The sequence below is a fragment of the Odontesthes bonariensis genome, chromosome 23 (genome assembly GCF_027942865.1).
Source record: "Odontesthes bonariensis isolate fOdoBon6 chromosome 23, fOdoBon6.hap1, whole genome shotgun sequence".
NCBI lineage: Eukaryota > Metazoa > Chordata > Actinopteri > Atheriniformes > Atherinopsidae > Odontesthes > Odontesthes bonariensis.
Window position 1 is genome coordinate 12,978,035 of NC_134528.1, and position 13,210 is coordinate 12,991,244.

The 13,210-nt window shown below is 39.8% G+C and overlaps 2 protein-coding genes across 2 annotated transcripts; both read left to right on the forward strand.

The window, feature by feature from the left end:
- Positions 1-4,608: 4,608 nt before the first annotated feature.
- On the forward strand, positions 4,609-8,012 carry lrit1b (leucine-rich repeat, immunoglobulin-like and transmembrane domains 1b). The gene is made up of 4 exons (XM_075457201.1): positions 4,609-4,894; positions 5,231-5,691; positions 5,906-6,211; positions 6,350-8,012. Exons 1-4 carry the CDS (start codon positions 4,776-4,778, stop codon positions 7,414-7,416), a joined length of 1,953 nt encoding a protein of 650 aa, XP_075313316.1. The 5' UTR covers positions 4,609-4,775; the 3' UTR covers positions 7,417-8,012.
- Positions 8,013-10,005: 1,993 nt separating this feature from the next.
- Positions 10,006-11,738, forward strand: LOC142374517 (leucine-rich repeat, immunoglobulin-like domain and transmembrane domain-containing protein 2). The gene is made up of 2 exons (XM_075458238.1): positions 10,006-10,780; positions 10,951-11,738. Exons 1-2 carry the CDS (start codon positions 10,012-10,014, stop codon positions 11,736-11,738), a joined length of 1,557 nt encoding a protein of 518 aa, XP_075314353.1. The 5' UTR covers positions 10,006-10,011.
- Positions 11,739-13,210: the final 1,472 nt, after the last annotated feature.

Sequence of the window (13,210 nt, forward strand, 5' to 3'; positions counted from 1 at the left end):
ATCAACACGCAAATAGGTAGACAAATATGTGTTTTGTAATACTGAACCAAATATAACTACTGTATATTTTTGGCCTACAGCTACCAAAGATAGCCTACAGTTATCCCTTACAAGCTACTGCAAGTCTAAAAGGTAATTTCTTAAAGTCAATGAAGGCAACAGGATTTTATTAATTTAGACATCTGTCTGTCCCTTAGATAAACCTTGAAAAACGAGGACAGTAGAAAAGTGACCTCAGGCTGAGTCTTTTAAAATGTAACATTTGGACAGAGTCTGATTGCTCCACTAATCTGTGCACAGATTACCAAAAACTCATTAACTATGTAGTAACAATGTGTCCCAATGGACTTATAATACCCTTTTCTGAAACTGCCCATATTGTCCTGACCAAAGATATAACAAAGCTGCATTGTCAATGCACATGGCTGCATCTGCTGCTCTGATGACAGAAATCCTGACATCTCATTTGGAGCATCTGATCAGAACATAATGTCTGCTGTCCCTAATCCAAACAAAAGACCACTGAGTTATGAGTTTGTTTTCGAAACTAAGGCTGTGGTGTGAGGCCAGGCTAGAACATAAAGCAACACATTGAAACACAAGTTTCACAATCCAAAAGATTCGATAACACAATCTGTTAAGCTACTGCGGCTGAGGGTGATGAAACTGGAGCCGGTCTGAACCGACCCAACGGAGAGCATGAATGCAGTGGACTGATCGACTGCCAGAAATACCAGATGCAGAGCTCCTAATCAAAAGTTAACTAATATGGTGAGTGTTGAACTAACAGGGGACAGTATTGAATTTTGAAAGCATTAGATCTTTCACTGAGGTCAGTGCCAGGCTTATGAGATCATCGTTAAAGTAATATCTCATTAAACTTCCTCTCATCTTTTTGTAATCTTTCTTCATTGTGTTTACACTATAAATAAAAATTTGTGACCTGCATACCAAGTCTGTTTTTTTCTGATGTGCTTACACATTTGCAGTGGTTAAACATTAGTCCATTGGCAAATAGCTAATAACTCCAACATAATCTTTTGGTTTTGCAATAAAACAAAGGTTCCACTGTTGCATGGGTACCAAAGCTCAGGAGCAAGTTGACAAAATGAAAGTGGTTTTGTTTATTCCTAAAGCATAAAGAGGGAAATAACAAATTTGAATCAGTTTTTGTAAGTTAAGTCTTGTTTCCAGGTAATAGTGTTTTAGGGTGATTTCATTTTGGTTGAATTTTGCAGCAACAATTCAAAAAGAGCTGTGCTTCACTATTTCACACTGATGGTCAGAATATCTTTTCAGGTCTTTCGTCGAGGAGGTTTCTTGTTTTCACAAAAATCAGCACCCTTTTTCAACTGAACATAGTTTAGCCTTTTTCAGCCAAAAACTTAATTTTGTCAGTCCATAGGACCTGTTTCTAAAGTGCATCAGGCTTGTTCAGACTTACATTCGCAGGAACAGCTCTCAGAGTTCAACTTGGCATAAATCAATCCCTGTGGAGACTGTCCACCTCCCAAAAACATGACCTAACGTTGTCTGTTCAGGCAGGTAAAGGTTACCTTTAATGATTACCTTCATAGAACAAGTCATCTATTGTGCTAGATGAACTGTACCAGAAGTGTAAAAATGGCGTCCATGAACTTAATGGTTGTGTTGTAAAATAATTGAATTTTCACCCAAACCATGGTCATGTTGAAGGGTATAAAGAAATATGACCCTGGGGGAGTTGTTCATGTGAACTCCAGTCTCTTAATAATGTTCTGAACTGAGAGAGAGCGAAGAAAACATTTACTTTTTCTCTTATATATTTCTTCTGCTTTATACTGTGTTGGTTTGTGTTTTTGGTGATGTATTTTGTTGTTTCAATTTCTAGTTCTTTTTGTGGCTTAGTTAATACTGTAGTTTGTCCTACTTCCTGTTCTATATAGTAGAGCCCGAGTCCTTGTGTTTTCAGTAAAGTCCCTTGTTCTTTTTTTTTCTTTTTTCTACACCTGCATTAATTCATTTTAATCACCACGTCTTTTGTTAGTTGTTTGCTCCCTCAATATAAATACTCAATTTTTTTTTGTTCATTGTCAAATCCTTGTCATTGCTTGGAGTTTTATATTCTTGTTTCTTTATAATTGCACAGAGCTTTTCCTGCCCTGGCACAACTTTTGGCTAGTTGACCAAAAAAAACCAACATTCTTTTCTTCACCTACCTTTCTTCTGCTTTTGAGTCAGGCATACGGGTGGGTCCTTTGCCTTCATCTGCTTCAGCCATGAATCATGACATATAGGCTTTTATTATTTATAGTCTCAGGAGGCTTGTGAAGTCAGGTTATCAAAAGGTTTCAAATGTGTATCACTTTCCTTAGTGATGACTGTGAACCCCTATCAAGCTAATTCATTAATTAATAGCTTAATTAATCAACCCATTTGTAAATTCAGTTTTTGAAGGTACCCTCGTCTCCCCCTTGAAGGAAAGTTTGTGCAGGGGGAGGGTGGTGTGGTGGGGGACAGGTGCGGGGTTTGAAGTTGTCCTATCTGGGGGCAGCCCTCCTGAAAGAAATGGAACATATATGTAATAATACGGGACAGAGAGATGACTGGATTAAAGGATTTTAAATCCCCCCGGGAGGCTGTGTCTTTAAACCTCTGCACCTGCAAAAAAAAATCCTCAGGGACTGTAGCAGCACATGCATCATCCACAAAGTGTGTCACAAGCAGCAGACTCAGTTCCCCATGAAATATATAAATACATAGATACATACTGGAACAGCTAACGTAGTCATTGGCTTAAAACAGGATATCATGCTCACACATTTTGTCATTTCCAGCCTTTGCCAAATGAGTGAAGGACAAAGTTCTGCAGGCTTTCTGACAGTCGTTCAAAGTTTGTCTTTGGACATTGGCTGCTCTCTCAATCAGTTTCAGGCCAGTCCTTGTGCCTGACCATTTTTCAAGGAATCTGTATTTGTTTTTGTTAAGCTGCTTTACACTGGCCTATGAACCTTTCAAGTATAAAAAGACAACTAAGGTGAGGGATGAAACCGTGTTGTGTCTAAACATAACAAACAGCTTAGCAAAGAGCCATCTATAAAATGTTATCTGTAGTTACTGCTTATAGTTGTTTTTAGCAGCCTATTGAAAAGAAACTAATGTGTGATAGTTTCTTTAGGTGTAACTATGAAAAATGTTAACAGTTTGGCAGACATGAAATAGTATTTTGTACAAACCAGATGATTACCTGTGTTAGCTCTTAGCCTATAACTGTTCATATCTCAGCATGGTATGCTTTTGTCAAGATAATTCAAGGAAACTGGGCACGTAGAGGACAAAATTAGAAGTGACAGGTCTAAAAAAAATATATCTCAGCAGATGAAGAGTACCTGAAAATGATGTCTTTAAGAAATAGGAAATAATCCTGAAAAGACCTGACACAGGACCTGAAAGATGCATACAAACTTTCCATCTGCTGTTCACTGAAACCTCATCAGAAATGGTCTCCATGGAAGGTTGGCTGTCAAGAAGCTTTTCATAAAGAAGGGAAACAAGAAGAAAAGGCTGAGGTATGCCAAATAACTCAAGAAGTGGACTGAAAATCAGTGACAACAGGTCTCATGGAATGATGAAGCTTCCTCAGAGGCCAGACCTCAACATTATTGAAGCAATGTGGGATCATCTTGACAGAGAACAGAACAAAAGGCAGCCAACATCTAAAAATGAGCTTTGGAATGTCCTTCAAGAAGCCTGGAGAACTATTCCTGACTACTTCTAAAAGAAATTACAAAAAAGCTAAGAGGGTTTAGGCTGTGTTGAAGAATAAATGTGTTCGGACCAAACACTGACTTTCAAGCTTGTTAACATTGTACAAACTCTATTATTGCCTTATATTCTGTTTTCCCTCTTGTATACACACATGTTTACGTTTTTCCATTTTAATCGTAGTTGATAAAGAAATAAAGAGGGCTGCATACATTTTCATTTTGCTTTGGCACGGAATCAGAATGTTTAAATACAAGATAAGGGAAAGAAAAATGTTTTTTAGAAAATAACACATTACCCATTTCAAATCTCCACTGCCATCTGGTGGCCTTTTTTTGCTTTGTAACTCCATGGTTGGTTAGAATTAACTACATTTTGGGGATATGCAACTTCTAAGGCAATACCTGAAACTGGAGGACACTCATCTACTTTTCCATCAGTTTTTTGTTTATTTTTTTAGAATTTAACTGCGGTAAGAGGTGAAATAAGTAAATATGTCAGCATTAAAACACATTTGTTTAAAATCATCCTCACTTTCACATTTATGTAGGCTGCATTAAAAAAAAAAGAAGAAAAAAAAAGAACAGGTTTACTTGTGTTAAGTTGTTCCTAACTAGTATAGCCTACGTGGGGATTTTAATTAGTCCACATGAAGACTCCAATTGATTTATCTGCCACATTGAACAGCACAGTTGATAAACTGCCATGTTTAACCAACCAATCAACTATTTGGGAAGTGGTTCTCTGAGAAAGAGAGTGAAAGGTGTGCAGCCTATCAGCTTTCAGGAAAGAATAGCCTAATCGTGTGAATGAAAATAACTCAAGTCCTCCTTTAATCCCTGCCTATCCCTTTTATCTGAGGATTCAGACCAGTCGGAACAGTGCGTAGCTGCGAACCACCACGATGCGTCCGATGTCCCGTTAGACCGCGTTTGAGCGCCTGTTGTTTTTTTTTAAATATATTTGTTTTTTTCTATTTCTATTTTCTATTTCTTAGTTTCGCAGCGTTTTAGCTGCTTTTAGAGGGAAACATGAGTCGAAACATTGCTGCAGCATTTTGGATGGCTGTTCTTCTTCCTTTAGCGAGTTCTACATGTCCATCACAGTGCAGTTGCTTCTTTCACAAGTTAAGCGACGGATCTAAAGCAAGGTAATTGAATTGAATTTTGTTTTCAGTACTTGTGTCGCAGAGTCTATAGCGTTGAAACAGATTTCACTTAAGCTTTCCTCTGTTCAATCACTCTGTATATTGAGGGATTAACGTGAGGTTGCTCTTAAATCCCCTTTGCTTGTTACTTAACAATAGGTTAGATTACACTTTCCCCCTCAAACTGAAATGTTATTCTTGATAAAAATAGATGCATAAAACGTATCTAGTTTAATAGTTAATCCACTTCTGTAACCCCATCTAGTTGGAAAGTAGGTTTAAAATTGTTCCTACATCGTGTCACATAAAAAATAATGATATTTTTGTCTTTTCTGGCAGGAGTGTACTCTGCAATGATCCAGGGATCGCTGTGGTCCCCCCTTTTTTCCCCATTGACACATCAAAAATACGTATAGAGAAGACAGCGGTTACATACATCGCCAGCAATAACTTCCACTACCTCAACAATCTGGAGTTTCTCTGGATGTCTTTTAATTCACTGAATTCACTGAATGCCGACAGTTTCCGGGGTCTCTACAATTTAGATGAGCTCAGGTTGGACGGAAACCTGCTCACCTCCTTCCCCTGGGAATCCCTGACAGATATGCCAATCCTAAGGCTCCTGGACCTGCACAACAACAAGATCTCCACCATCCCCACCTCAGCCACCAAGTATATATCAAACATCACCTATCTGGATTTATCCAGCAACAGTCTCACAACCCTTCCTGCTGAGATTCTCAACATGTGGCTGAGTGTAAAGCCCTCTCAAGACTCAGATTCCTCCAAACTAATTCTGGGTGAGGATCAAGCTGTAATATTTTAAGACACTGGAACGTTTTCTTTTTAAAGCTGCCTTTTATCGGCCAGGGATTAGTCTAATTAGAGATATTGTGTGTCAAGCTGCCTGACTAATTCTGATTTTCATTAACTCTCAAATGCAAGGTCTTGTTCTTACAAGGACTCAGTTTTGCACAAACTGACAGCATTTAGTAAATATTGGTTCTTCCGCAGGTCTCCATGACAACCCATGGATGTGTGACTGCCGAATGTACGATCTGGTTCAGTTTCAGAAGTCCCCCTCATCGTCCGTGGCTCTTATTGATACTGGGCTTAAGTGTGCCGATCCAGAGAGTCTATCTGGGGTTTTCTTCACTGAGGCGGAGCTGCAGAGGTGCCAGGTTCCCCGGGTCCACACGGCTGTGGCTCGTGTTCGGAGCTCACTGGGCAACAATGTCCTGTTGCGCTGTGGAACCGTGGGAGTCCCCATTCCCGAGCTGTCTTGGAGCCGTGCTGATGGCAAGAAAATGAACGGCACAGGTGAGTTCTCCTCATCTAATTCCAAATGTGCTGAGATGAGAGCAACATTTATTTGTGTAAAAGCCTAAATGTCAATGAGAATAACGTTCTTACATTTGTGTCAATCTGTTTAACTCTGTGGGCATTTTTGTTTTTCAGTTCAGGAAGAGATTTCAAAGGAAGGCATCATTTGGTCGATTCTTAGTGTGCCTGCTGTCTCCTACAAAGATTCTGGGAAATATATGTGCAAAGCCACCAATTTTGTGGGCACCGCAGATGCCATCATCTCTTTGGTGATCACAGACTCCATCCGATCAGAGGAAGAAGTTGGCGGTGTCTCTAAGAGAGGCAGAGGAAAGAAGGCTGGTGGCATTGGAAGAGCAGCATACCAGGAGAAACTCATCGCCAGGTATGTTCCTCCACCTACCAGCAGTGCTGCCCAGCCCATCATTGAACCTCTTAATGGCAAAGGTGTGACTGGGAAGTACGAGATTGAGAGCTACAGCATCTCTGATGACGCTTCTAAAGGACAAGGCAAAGGGTCAGACCCCCAGAAGCCGTTGGACATGGGTCAGGAGGTTTTGAGTAACTTAGCTGGCAATACCTCATCCTTACAAGCTCCTGAGAAGAGGGTGGTGCGTTCGGTAAAGGTGATTGGAGACACTGACCACACCGTCTCTCTGAACTGGCGAGCTCCTACAGCGACGAACATTACAGAATTTAGTGTTCTGTATGCTGTGTTTGGTGAGAGGGACATGCGTCGCATCAATGTGGGCGCTGGAAAGAACCGAATCACTATTGAAGGCCTTGTGCCAAAGACGAAGTACATTGCTTGTGTTTGCGTCAAAGGTCTGATCCCGAAAAAAGAGCAATGTGTAATCTTCTCAACAGACGAGGCTGCTAGTGCCAGTAGCACTCAGAAGCTCATTAATGTAGTGGTGATAACAGTGGCATGTGTGATCGCTGTCCCCCTGACACTGATTGTTTGCTGTGGGGCACTAAAGAAACGCTGCCAAAAGATGATGGGGCGACAATCAAAAGAAATGCAGGACTCCTACGTCACGTTTGAGACTCTCAACGCCGGGGGCAAACCTAAAGGGATGGAGGGGGAGTATTTGACCCGGCTAAACCCAGATGAATCCAACAGACTGCTGTCAGCGAGGTCAAGCGTTGACTCAGAGGCCTTAGCAAGGAATGAGGGGCCACCTAATGAGTACTTCTGCTAAAACCAAACAGAACCTCAGTTTGTAGAAGATGCACTTTGTTATGACTGTGAAGATGATAGATAGAGCACAGAGCTGCTCAGAGACTCACAAGATTCAAATGATCCTCCTTTAAGGGTCTTCAGAGAACACTGACTGCTCTGTCAGCGCTGGATTTATGAGATTATTTCACAGCCTTGTAGAAACAAAGTCAACAGCTCATTTGGTTGAAAGCAAAAAAAAAAAAAAAGGGAAGATAAATACAATAACATTGTTTTAACATTGATGTAAACATGAGAAAAATGCTATTTTTTATTTATCATGCACTTTGAAAGGTGATGTCTTGATGCACTGAACACTCATAAACCCAGTCAATTGTCTTTCTTTTGTTTCAGGATGTAACTTCTGCTTTGTGTTGAAATCTTTAAAACAGAAAGTCTTTAGAGAACCAGCAGTCTGTTTAGTCTGTTTTGTATGTCGGTATGATGTGAATGTGCCAGGTTTACTGTTGGATCAGAAACCTAAAATACAATGCGTTTTATAACACGGAAATACTTGTAACCTGAGATATGTGTATGTTTGAATGTAACAACTGAAAATAAATATCTTTTTTATAATGATTCATGCTTACAAGCCTTTTCCTTGCCATTGCAGAGGAGCGATATATTTGTTTTAATAAAGATCCGTGTTATTTTTGACTGAAGCAGATTTTATTATGTATAGTAAAGTGTATTTGGAAGGCAGTTTATTATTCACTGTCAAATGAAAGCAGCTGAAATATATAAGGGAACATTAGTTGTCCTGCCATCAAATATGGCTCAGATATTCATGTTTCTTAGAAGATTCATTTTTGTAGTTTTAGTGATATTGACCTCTAGCACCACCATGACGTGGCATTTGCAACTCTTAGATGAGTATTGCAACATTAGATCAATTGCATTTCTGTTAGGAGTTTGCATGTTCTCCCCGTGTGGGTTCTGTCCGGGTACTCCGGCTTCCTCCCACCGTCCAAAAAAATGCATGTTAGGTTGATTGGTGACTCTTAAATTATCCCTCGGAGTGAGTGTGACCGTGGGTGGTTGTTTGTCTCGTTTGTGTCTGTGTGACCCTGTGATGGGCTGGCGACCTGTCCAGGGTGTACCCCGCCTCTCGCCTAATGACGCCTACCATTGGCTCCAGCCCCCCCACAATCCTAAATTGGATTAAGTGGGTATAGAAAATGGATGGATGAATCTGAAGATCTAATTCTAAATTTGTCCTCTGCTTTTTGCAGTTTAGGACCAGCAAGCAAAAACAATTCTGCTCATATGAACCTCAGCTGTGCTTTTTACAACTACATCTTTGCAGAAGAAGTCTGAGGATTTGTATATATGTTGATAGGTAAACTATCAAAAATATTCTGATAAGAGTCTGATGAAAATACAAGATGTCAAAGCACTTAGAGTATGCATCTATCTGATGATTATGGGGTAAAAAAGGGGGGCTTTTGTCCTCTCAGTGAAAATATTATCAATCATCCAAGCAGACTAGATTAAAATATTTAAAAATATACAGCAATTTGGCAAATGTCTCAAAATGATCAGATAACTGAGGGATAACCTACATTATTGAACATCAGATTAATTCATTTGCCACTTAAATCAATATACACCTCCATAAAAAAGCTCAGTCATAAGAGAAGAAATGTTAAAAACTGGATCTAAAGGGCCAGAGATGTTTTTCTACCTTCACGCTTGATTCATATGCTGACTCGGCCTTTACTAACCTGAAAGACAACCAGTGTTCAGATTATTGAGGTCAGATTACAGTCCTTTCCAGACATCTGTCTAGCTGCAGCCCTCCCTCCCAGCACTGCTAAGCCTGACGGCCTCCGGCCCACTTTACACAGATGGGTCTCCTGGTATGTTGGTACTGCGCAGGGGCAGAATGAATTTAATTAGACCGACACAATTCATTTCAGGGACATACCTGGACGAAGAAATCCAAAACTACCCCATATAACTTTGAAAAACTCTTAACTGAGCCTTTGTGAGAAGGAAATGTTCAAAACTTGTGTTTTTGAGCTGATGTAACAATATTTTCTAGGCAAAGTGGACCATCACTATAAATACACCTTTCTTATGTCTCACATGTCATTTGATGTCTTAAGCATTACGTCAATGAAGATTAAGGTAATAGGCTTTCTTCTATGCAGCCGATAGGCATGTCCTGCCCTCACAGGCCTATTTCACATGCTCGTCCAGGAACATGGACGCCTTTTGTTTGGCGTTAGGTATCTCTTTGGTATTTTCTATCATCATCCCTGGATTCTCAACTTGTCTGCCGGGTTGCTCCTGCACAAATGATAACCTGGGGAAGTAAGTGACCACTGAAACTACAGATACCTTAGCAAGCTGGTTATATTCTAGTCATGACCTTGTTTTGAACAAGTTAATCTATGCTTTAAGTGCAACCCATGAGACAATAATGTTTGAAACCAAATGTTAGAATATCATCAATGATTTTGGGCAAATGCTACATCTACAACATAAGTAGCTGTGTATAGAAGAGAGATTGTATTCATCTTTAGCTTCTCTTGTCAACAAATGTCCTGTCTCTCAATCTAGATCTTTACTTTGTATGGAAACCTCCATGGGACAAATCCCAGAGGACATCTCTGATGATTTCACGAAAATTCGTATTGAAAATTGCCACCTTACCGAGTTACCTCGAGGTTCCTTCTCTCTAGTTAGTGCCTTGGAGTTTCTTTGGCTGAATTTCAATGAGATCACCCTGATGAACATCAAAAGCCTGGAGGGACTCGCCAATCTGACTGAGCTGAGGCTACAAGGGAACAAGCTGACCTCCGTACCATGGACGGCATTTCAGGACACACCTAAACTCAAGATTTTGGATTTGAAGCACAATCGACTGGATGTGCTACCTGAACATGCACTGAGACACTTACCTGCATTGACCTACTTAGATTTATCCTTCAATCAGCTTAACATTATATCAAAAGAAGTCTTTATTAATTGGCCTCTGTATCAAACAGCAGAGAAAGCATGGGGAAAAGAAGGGATGGTGTCCAATGTAGTTATGGCACTGCATGACAACCCCTGGTTGTGTGACTGCCGCCTCAAAGGCTTTGTTGAATTCATTAGGGAGGTCAGCCCTCCCATCATTCTGATGAACTCTTACATGATGTGTTCAAGCCCAGCCACCAAAGCTAACAAGTTTTTCCATGAGATCCAGTTGAAAACATGCATGAAACCAGTGGCCTCTGCACCAGTGACTAACATCTCTTTACCTCTTGGGGCAAATGCAACACTGACATGTATAGTCCAGGCCAGACCTGACCCAACCATTCAGTGGATGTACAACCTGAAAATTCTAAGAGGATTTGCAAGTAAGTTTTTGTTTTTATCACAACTATCCATTGTGAACCTGTTGAGGGAGGACTTACTGGGTTTTACCTTGAACTCTCAGACAAGTGCTGCCTAACTATGTCTTTAGCGAAAGAAAACAATCCTCAGATTGAAATGCTCTTTTCTTAGATGCTCTGTTTTCTCTTTGCAGCAACACAGATTCAGATAGATGAAGAAACTGTCACTTCCCAGCTGGTGATTCCCTCCATTCACATAGCAGACAGAGGAGTCTACACCTGCATGGCCAACAATTTCATTGGCAACTCCTCTGTCAGAATTACAGTCAACATCAGCTCCCACAACTCCTCAGTTCCTCTTCCTCCACCTGTCCCCATGCTGTCATCTGATGACAATGTCCACATTGATATCCGCATCGCCAAGCAGACAGTTTATGGCATCACCTTAGAGTGGTATGCAGCCACAGGAAACCCTGCAGAAACATGGTTTACTATCCACTTTGGCAAATATGATTCACCCAAGAAAGAGATGATCTACATCGGCCCTGGCATCAACAGCTACTCAGTCAGCGATCTGCTTCCTGTCACCAAATACGAGGTGTGTGTCACTATGAAGAACCGCCCACCCAGGGAGGGTCAGTGTATTGTGTTTGTCACAGGGAATGATATGAGTGAGCTGGAGCAGAGAGAAAGGCTCATTCACATTATAGTCATTGTGTGTGCCATGGTGCTGGCGGTGCCAGCTGGTATGTATGCGTGCACCACAGATGCCAAGTTCAACTGCGTGGGCCGCTGCGTGGATCTTTGGAGGAAGCGAAGGATGCATGAAGAGAACCTGCAGGGAACAGAGAGGCAGGGCCACTTCGACAGCCTGCAGGCAGGTAGCGATGAAGCCCTGTGCAGGGACTCAAAGGAAAAGCCAGTGAAGAGGCGGAAGTCTGAGGATAGGTGCAAAGGAGGAAGTGCAGCTCATCTGTACTAATGTCAAAGTCAAATAATGAATATATAAATGTATTTGTAAATTATGTCAGTTTTAAGTGTAGCTCCAGTTTGTGCCTTTTCTTTTCCAAACAGGAACATCATTTTTTCTCTCATGGAGCAAACATGATATTCTGTCATCTAGCTGGAAAAAACTTAAGTTTGATTAATTATTTTGAACATTACTTGGAAATTTGTAGTTTGTTAAACTAGTGCATAAGAGGCACAAACTGGGGCTTTTTTTTTTTTAAAGAAAATATGTAATTCATAATCAGCTCAAAATGAAGATGCCTTTCCTCCATCTTATAGGGAGAGTGTTATATATATGTACAAAAGAAAATATATTTGAATAAAGTTTTTCTTAAAGTTTTGATACAGCACTACTAGATTAAAAATGACTGTGGGTTTAGTAGATTCTCCCACAGTAACATATATTTGTTTATTACGAAATAAATTACAATAATATTGTACTATATGCGAGTTTATAGGGCACTTTGTTCCACTCTGAGCTGAATCATTGTATGCTTTTTACAGACCCCAAATAAGCTGTCTTGTATTAGAATGAAATGTTTTTGATGTGGATTAAAGTGAATACAAATCCTGAGACGTACACAGTTTTCCAACACAATCACTCAGAGGATTTGTTACATAAGCAGCGTTTTCTCATGAATTTATGCATACGCTGGTAAACAGATTAGAGTGATTTTCTATCTGAATCCCAGTCAACAGGACATGATATTTCCATTTAATAACAGCTCCAAGCTTACTGTGTTTGCACAGTAAATAAAAGGCATAAAAATCATCAAATGTAAGTATATAACGAACAGAAATATTGTGCAATGCTTTGGGCTGCAGTGGAAGAGTTTCTCAGATCCTTTACTTTAATGAATATATCTAATGACAAGGTAGGTTAGAAAGCTGTTATACAATAGTACAATGTATGACATCAATAAATTGTGTAAGCGGATGATGTCTGTCACTACAGAGAAACTTACAAACTATGGAAATCATTTACATGTAATTTTGAAATGATAGGTGTTTTAAAATTGATGATCTGGTATCATGAAATATTCCATTAGTTTCTCAAAAATATTGGCTTTGTATATTAGTAAATATGTTTGTCAAAAGATTTCCCAGGTTTTATTTTTTTAAATAACATAGTATCTTAAAGCGGTACTATGCAACTTTTTCATGGTCATAAAATTGCTTGGCAATCATCAGATTGCTTGGCTGGCCCGTTCTGATGAAAACGGTGACATTTCCATCTCCATCTGGTATATATATATATATGCCTTTTTTTAATCATACTTTTTAGTTTATCAAAATTATGAGAATTCTTTTCAACGTGATGATTTGGTTCCATCGAAAAAAGAAACAGCTTAGAACGTCTAAACAAGCCTATTATGTCAAAGTAATAACTTATTTTTTTATAGTTTCTCTAAATGATAAGAACCACTGAGTTCTACTTAGTGTCAC